The sequence below is a fragment of the Aphelocoma coerulescens genome, chromosome 1, assembly GCF_041296385.1.
Source record: "Aphelocoma coerulescens isolate FSJ_1873_10779 chromosome 1, UR_Acoe_1.0, whole genome shotgun sequence".
In the NCBI taxonomy this organism is placed as follows: domain Eukaryota; kingdom Metazoa; phylum Chordata; class Aves; order Passeriformes; family Corvidae; genus Aphelocoma; species Aphelocoma coerulescens.
Window position 1 is genome coordinate 79873102 of NC_091013.1, and position 7516 is coordinate 79880617.

A 7516-nucleotide genomic window follows, 5' to 3' on the forward strand; every position below is an offset into this window, starting at 1 on the left:
AAAACAGAATTGTTGTACATTTACTTTTACTACTGTAAATTCCCTGTGAGGCACAAGCTCGAAGTGTACTACCAAGAAATCCCTTTGACTACAAGAGGACACTACAAAGGTTAGTAATAACAGGTGAGAATTAGGATTTCAGAATCTGGCTGTCTGTGAATCTTAAATACAATTTTAAAATGCAAACTGGAGGGTAAAATTTAACAAAAACACCTCCTGTCCGAACTTCGGTCTTTTTTTTTTTTTTTAATAGAAAAGGTTCAGTTTACTACAAAAAGACTGCATTCTGGGTCTGCTAAAATAATTAAACTTAGCAAGCAGCACCACTGATAAGGAACCTTGATTACGTAACTCTTGGGAAGCCCACAATTTTTCTGTGTGGAATTCCCCACAGAAATGTCAAATACCATGTTTTACATTCTATGATAAATTGTGTGTAAACAGTAACAGAATCTCTTACCTTCAGTTCCAGCTGCTGTACCCATACAATATTATTGACAACTTCAGAAAGGTTCTTGCCTGACAGTGGTCCAGTAACATCACCAGGAACACCATGGCATCGAGTTTCAAAGTCTGACTCATAGTCTAACACATGCAAAAGATGTGTTGCATTAGACCAGAAATTTAATAGAACAACCTTAGATCATTACTGCAGTTTTAAAAATATACCAGGAAAACTGACATAATTCTAGAAGTAAAAAAAGATCCTAGCATTCACAAAAAATGAATGCAATTAAATACCTTTGACATAATCTTGAAGCACTGCTAGCAATGTTTCCCTTTCAAAAAGCAATTCTTTGCTTATATTTGGGTGCTTTATCAGTTCCTTATGCTTCTGAAATATTTGAAGAAGCTGGAATATGAAGATTTAAAAATGTTATCACTTTCTCATTAAAAAAATTAAACATAGGCTGACACCATCCAGTAGTGTTGTCTTTGGCCCTAAGTACTTACTCTTGTCCCCTAAACTGACTACTTAGGCATTAAATAACTTGATCTTCAGGAAAGTTTTCAGACTACAGAATTACTCATACCTGCTGTGGACTGTCCTGAATTTCTGAAATAAATTTCTTCAATCTGCTTGCTATTTTTTGTTGCGCTGGTGCAATAATTCTTTCATACTGAGAGACTGCTGCTTTCCATAATGGCTAGAGATAATGAGTTCGTGTGTTAGTTTAGGACTATATACATTGCAAAAAGACAAAGAAAGAATGCGAATAAATCAAAAATAAGCATTATACCTCTGTGTAAGGATTATAGTGTACAGGATTTAGGCCAGCAAAGGGTTCAAACACATGAGAAAGATGTAAAGAATTTTGTTCTCCAGCGGGCAAGAAGAACATAAGTTTTTCATGCAGTGTTCTAACAGCTAGCACCTATAAGAGAAAAAAAATATTTGCTATATCAAATGCATTTTTACATAAAACTTACATTTACAAGTACCCATCTCTCTCCTTTTTACAAGAAACTTTTGAAAGGCTCAGACAAACAGATTATGGAATACTATCTGACTCTGAATAGACTATCAAAGTATTTCAATTCCCTTTTGTAACTTAAAGTAATGCTGTTTAATTCTGTGTCTAATGAAACTAATGTGTATAATTCAAATCTCTACCTCATCAAGACGTTTGCCAAGTTTGGCTATTGATTCAGGGAAATATTTCTCATTTTTCCATGGATGTACAGTATAAGGTTGCCACAGTTGTCCAGTTAGGTATTCACAAGCTGACACCCACTGCTCACAAATCAAGATGCCAGCTTGTATATTTTCTTTAACACTGTGAAAAGTATCCTCCCACAAATTCAAAGCTGCTAATTTTCTCTGAACAAATCTACCTAGTGAGCCACCTAGAAGACAAAAAACCAAGATGTTATGTTTAAGTAATTCCTTTAAAGGCTACACCACATTCCAATCACATTTTTTTAAAAAACAGTGTAGTGTCTTGATTTCAAACCACACAAATGCAGCAGTAACTGATTATTTTGTTTCAGATTCAATAAATCTCTTGAATATCTCCAACGTAAACAGAGGTTGGTCCAACATGTGAAGCTGATGGATTTGGATTCTGGATTCCACACACAAGCACCTGTCCTTATCAGCAGCAATGGCAGTATCTGGCTGCTCCCCACAACTCTTCCTCTCATGCACACACACAGCTGGCAGCAGAACACAAACTCACTGTCCTATGCCTGTCCCCAAACGTGGGGCTGCTGTCAAGAGAATGAGAGAAGAACCTCTCTGCACATCCTGCTCTCACCTCCATACAGACTGAACTGACCTTTAATAGGGGTTCATGCAAATAAATTTTCTCCTCTGAAAGAAAGACAGGGAGTCAAAGCAAGTATCACAAATCCAGCCCACAGGCTGAAAGGTATCCAACTCCATCTTCTAACTATCTATCACCTTTCCAATCATGTGTGAAGGCATCTACCAGAACTGGCTGAATTATTGCCTACTGGAAGGCAAATAATATTCATGGATCATAATTACAAGAAGCAAGTACCTTCATGCTGTGGGCTGTTATTGGTGCCTTTACAAGGAAGAAGGTCTCTGCTCAAGGAATCATTTGACTTTTCTCAAATGTTCATTTAATAATAAAGACTGCATAACGGTTTACCTATCACATCCAAGAGATTATGCATGCGAGACTGTGGATAAGGATCATGCTCTGTTTGTCTCCACACACCATCAACGGTATCCTTGGTAGTCTCCACCAAATCTACAACTTCAAATAACGAGAGAGTATCCAAGTTGTAATAATCCTAGAAAAAAAATCCTTAATGTGTTTACTTTGCAGATAGTATTGTAGAAACATTTACACTTTTCTGAAGCTGGCAAGTGGTGGTTTCCTGAGGTTTACTGCACAACAGAATATGTCATAATCCTCTCAAAAAAATGAGCATTTATATAAGTTTATTCACGTGAAGTATTCATTGATATCTGAAGTACTACTCAAGAAAGTGCTTTGTGGGTGCCGAAAATTTTGCATGAGAGCATTAATAGTGTCCTTTTCATCTCGTGAATCAATCCCCAGTTCACAAACTGTAGAATATAGTTGTATTTCTACAGCAGCTCCTAGATCATGATCAAACCCACTCCCAATTAAATGTCAGCATTCCCATGCACCACCATCACTACAACTCACATGAATATAACTTAAAGTAAAATTTTGCCTAAGAAAAAAATAACTAAATCTTTATATATTCATATATCTGGAAAGAGTGTACATATACTGACATACTGACATATATTTCATAGAAGAGTGTTTTTTACTAAGTCCAGAAATGTATCACTGATCACACAAAATAAAACATACTTTTGCAATGTCCTCAAATAGGTCTCTAAAATATGAAGCTCTCTCTTTACTACACCCTTTACTTCCATGACGAGAACATTCTCTCCAGAACTGAAATTCATCTGTTGGTGTAAGTACAGCTGCAAATAAAATAGAAAATATTTATATATAAAATAAATGAATGTTTATAAAATATGTTCAGTCAGAACATACTTTCTAAAGCAAATTTTTACTATATGATTATGTAAATATCCTTAAACTTCTGATCCTGACTAGATGCAGTATAAAACTCAACTCTGGTCTCCTGGCATGACCACCAGTAATTCCAGTCTACTAACAACAACCAGTTATATTTCACACTGTGCAATCACTGAGAAGCCTAAACATTCAACTTGTAAATAAATTATTTACTCTGAATTCAAAATTAACTATAAAATATATAATTGCAAAACAAACCTCGCACATCATCTTCACTGAATTTTGTTCCTGTGTAACTGGGATCTGGTCTTCTGAGAGCAGTACACAAGCCAGCTTCAAGCTCACTTAGAAGTTTCTGGAGTTTGGGATCAAATGCTTTACTCCACTTCTCATCCTGTAATGAAAATTTTAAAAATTGTGACTCACATGATAGAGCAATTACTATTTTCTTAAAAAATATATAAAATTCAGATTAAGTACAAACCACGTGGTGGGACAATGTAGCATTTTTTGTCTATAAAGTCAAAGAAGAGCCTTCTCATTTAACAATTGAAAATAATACATTAAAAAGCATTTTTATCACAAAATCACAAGTCAGTTGTTGGGTTTATAAAGGCACTCTGCAAATGTGTGAGCTGTTTTCCAAATCAACCACCACTGGCCAGTGTATTCCACATTTCCAGTCAGGCATGTGTATGACCAGAATTTTCCTCTAATCCTTACTGATAGGAGCTTAAGTACTTTCTTTAACTTAGAAATTATAACTATCAGCCATTGTTTAATCTCCTCAAATACTTTGGTTTCACAACATAAAATATTTAGCTCAGAATTACGTAACATCCAATTGAATTCCAGTGTCTCAATATAAAGCTACAGAACATTTAAACTGGCATATTGCTCACCTTCAGTAATACTGGTGCAAAAACTTGTCGTACAGCTTGATAAAGGGTGTTGATTGGTGAATCTAGCATAGATGACACAAGAATATTACTGTGAAGATTATCCTCAGTAATTACATCAGGTCTCAGCTTAAAGAACACCAACACGCTATTCTTTGAATCGGTAGCTTCAATCTGTAATAATCAAGAAGACAGGATTTGTTTAGAAAGCTGTTACTGACTGCATATTATACCAAATTACATACATCATTTACACAAACAATTGGCATCAAGAATAAAATATAAAATACCTTATTACTCCCTCTGGGTTCTGATAAAATTCTGGCAGTATCTGATTTGCAGAGAAAATTAAAGTTTTTATTATACTCATTTCTGAGTCCATAGGAACCTGACTTCCAACAACACATACATAAAGCCTTCTACAGCATGTAATGTCTGCAAATACCATAATTTCTTACTATATTTTGAAAACTCTACTTATCGCTTTGTCTGGACAAAACAAACTCTCTCTTGTGCCTAGAGAAAACTAAGCATGAAACCTATTATTTTTTTTGTCTTTTTATGCTACATACCTTTGGGAAAATTTTTCTATAGTCTAAATATTCTGCATTGTTCTCCTGAGTTTCTAAATACATAACTCTATTCATAAATTTCTCAAGGACAGAGAAAGGCATGCTCCTTCATCAGTAAAACCATAAATTGTAATATGACTAATGTTCCATCCACAACCAAACTTATGGGTAAAGTTCCAAAAATTGCCATAAAGTAATTACTGAAACTATTTGTGGCTGAGGAGAATTCACAGAAAGGGAAATATATTAAACATTTGATAAATTAATAGCAAAAAGATATGCTAAGTGAAATCCCAGATTCTGTGCAATTGTATACATCTGTGTACTATTTTTCTGTTAAAAGAAACAAAGGGTAGTAAGAAGAGCTTTCAGTTGTATTGGACAGTATCAGTTTTACTTTCTTATCAACTCTTTAGCCCAACACCTACAGACATAGCTTCACTGAAACAACAAGTACACAGTACAGCACCAATATGCATCTGATCTTCCACAGCTGCTGAAAGCTGCTTTGTAGTTTAGACAGTGGCTCAACAGCACCCCCAAAAACTGGTACATAAATGTTACTCTTGCCTGAGTATAGCATGCACTAGACTTCACAGAAGATTAACCAAGGAGTTATGCAAGTTACTGGTCCAAATTTCACGTCGAGGACTCCTTAGATACATCTTCGTGTGTGAAGCCACTGACATAACAGACACCACGTCCCTGATCTCACTGCACAATGACATGTCCCATGTCAAGACCCACACCTTGCCTGTACAGCCTGTCTGGCTGGCACCACACCATGCCCTCCTTACATGGTGACACTTCACACCCCATGGTATCAATCCCATGAGTCAATTGCTGAACACAAGACTCAAGGCAGGACACTTCACACAAAGAACCTTAGATTTGCTCGCAGCTGGACACATCAGTTTGGAAAATGCATGCTTTGGACAAACGCCCACCTAGGATTCGTCAAATATCAGCCAATGTGCCACACATTGGGTCCCATTCCCTGCACGGACATTGCCCATGCAATCCTTCCCATCACTTGCATGCAGCTATGCCCAGGAAATCATACATCCAACTCCATGCCCCAGGCCGCCTTATGTTCACAGAGACAATATACAGCTAAAACTGCACCAACATGGGCACAATCCACCAAAAAATGGATTGCCAGCTCATGATATGGTCTTCACAGACTCTGGGGACAGTGTTCTTGTTTCAGCAAGGATAGAGTTAATTTTCTTCTTAATAGCAGGTACAGTGCCATATTTGGAGTTTAATATGAGAATAATGTTAATATCACACTGATGTATTGGTTGTCGCTGAGCAGTAATTACTCAAAGTCAAGGACTTTGCAGTGCTTTGTGATCTGCCAGTGAGGAGGGGCACAAGAAGCTGGGAGGGAGCATAGCCAGGACAACTGACCTGAACTGGCCAGAGGGATATTCCATACCACAGAGCATCATGCTCCGTGTATAAACTGGGGGGAGTTGGCCGGGAGGCACCGATCGCTGCTGGGGGCAGGCTGGGCATCAGTCAGTGGGTGGTGAACAACTGCATTGAGCATCACTTGCTTCTCCTGGGTTCTGTTCGTCTCTCTCGCTCCTTTTCATTGCAATTATTAACACTATTATTAGTATATTAGTAGTTAGCTATTATTATATTTTATTTCGTTTCAGTTATTAAGCTGTTCTTATCTCAACCCACTGCGTTCTTTTCTTTCTAATTCTTCTCCCCACGGCAGGGTGGGGGGACGGTGAGTGTACCTATCTGCCAGTTGGGGTTAAACCACGGCAGCTGCCAGTACCTTGCAACAGACACAGAGACCGGCACAAACACTCGCAGGAGGGAGATGTCTCCCAAATCTGACACCAGTTTTTACGACCACTAAGCCCGGGCTGACTCCGGGCTCTGCATCCCCGCTCGCACGCCGGGAGGCGGCAGACACGCGGCACCCGCAGGCGCCGGACGCTACGGTACCTTGTTGGAGGCGCTGAGCTGCGCGCCCGAGCGCTGCACCACGAGCAGGAACTCATTGCCGTCGTCGAGGAAGCGGCTCAGCTCCGGACGGGAATGCAGCTCCGCGGCCAGGGCAGCGGCACCGCCCGCCGGGTCCAGCCCGAAGTAGTTGGCAGCCGTGGCTGAAATAAAGCGCTTCCTCCTGTCTCCCTCCCCGGCCATGGTGGCGGCACGCACCCCGCCAGGCAGGATCAAGGCGGGGGCGGATCCAGAACCGCACGGGAGCACATGCAGGCGCTGGCGGGAGAAGACCCAAGGGGCTCACGGCGGGAAGGACGGCGGCTCGCTCTGAAGCACAGGGGGAGAGGCCCGGAGCCGTCGCAGCGTCGCCGGGACCCGTCACTATGGTGACCGGAGATGGCGGCCCTGGCGCGCAGGCGGGCTAAGTCCGGGTGGGGCCGGGCAAGACGGGGAAGGAGGCGGCGATCGACGCGCTGGGCTATCAGCGGGACGGGGCGGGGCGGGCCCGATGGGCGGGGCTGGGCGGCGAAGATGCTGCGCTCTTCCCGGCACGGCAGCAGCACGGGGCAGTCACACGCGGCTT

The 7516-nt window shown here is 40.5% G+C and overlaps 1 protein-coding gene across 1 annotated transcript in view; it reads right to left on the reverse strand.

Annotated features, from left to right (window-relative positions):
- Nucleotides 1-7260, reverse strand: part of DYNC2H1 (dynein cytoplasmic 2 heavy chain 1) — a 156919-nt gene extending 149659 nt beyond the window's left edge. Inside the window, exons 1-10 of the mRNA XM_069014810.1 lie at nt 6934-7260; nt 4397-4567; nt 3753-3888; nt 3318-3436; nt 2619-2763; nt 1616-1848; nt 1242-1376; nt 1035-1148; nt 742-853; nt 461-585 (exon numbers count right to left, since the gene is read on the reverse strand). Of these exons, the coding sequence (XP_068870911.1) occupies nt 461-585; nt 742-853; nt 1035-1148; nt 1242-1376; nt 1616-1848; nt 2619-2763; nt 3318-3436; nt 3753-3888; nt 4397-4567; nt 6934-7134 (1491 nt within the window). The 5' untranslated portion in view covers nt 7135-7260. The remainder of the gene's footprint in view (nt 1-460; nt 586-741; nt 854-1034; nt 1149-1241; nt 1377-1615; nt 1849-2618; nt 2764-3317; nt 3437-3752; nt 3889-4396; nt 4568-6933) is intronic.
- Between the last annotated feature and the right edge of the window lie 256 nt (nt 7261-7516).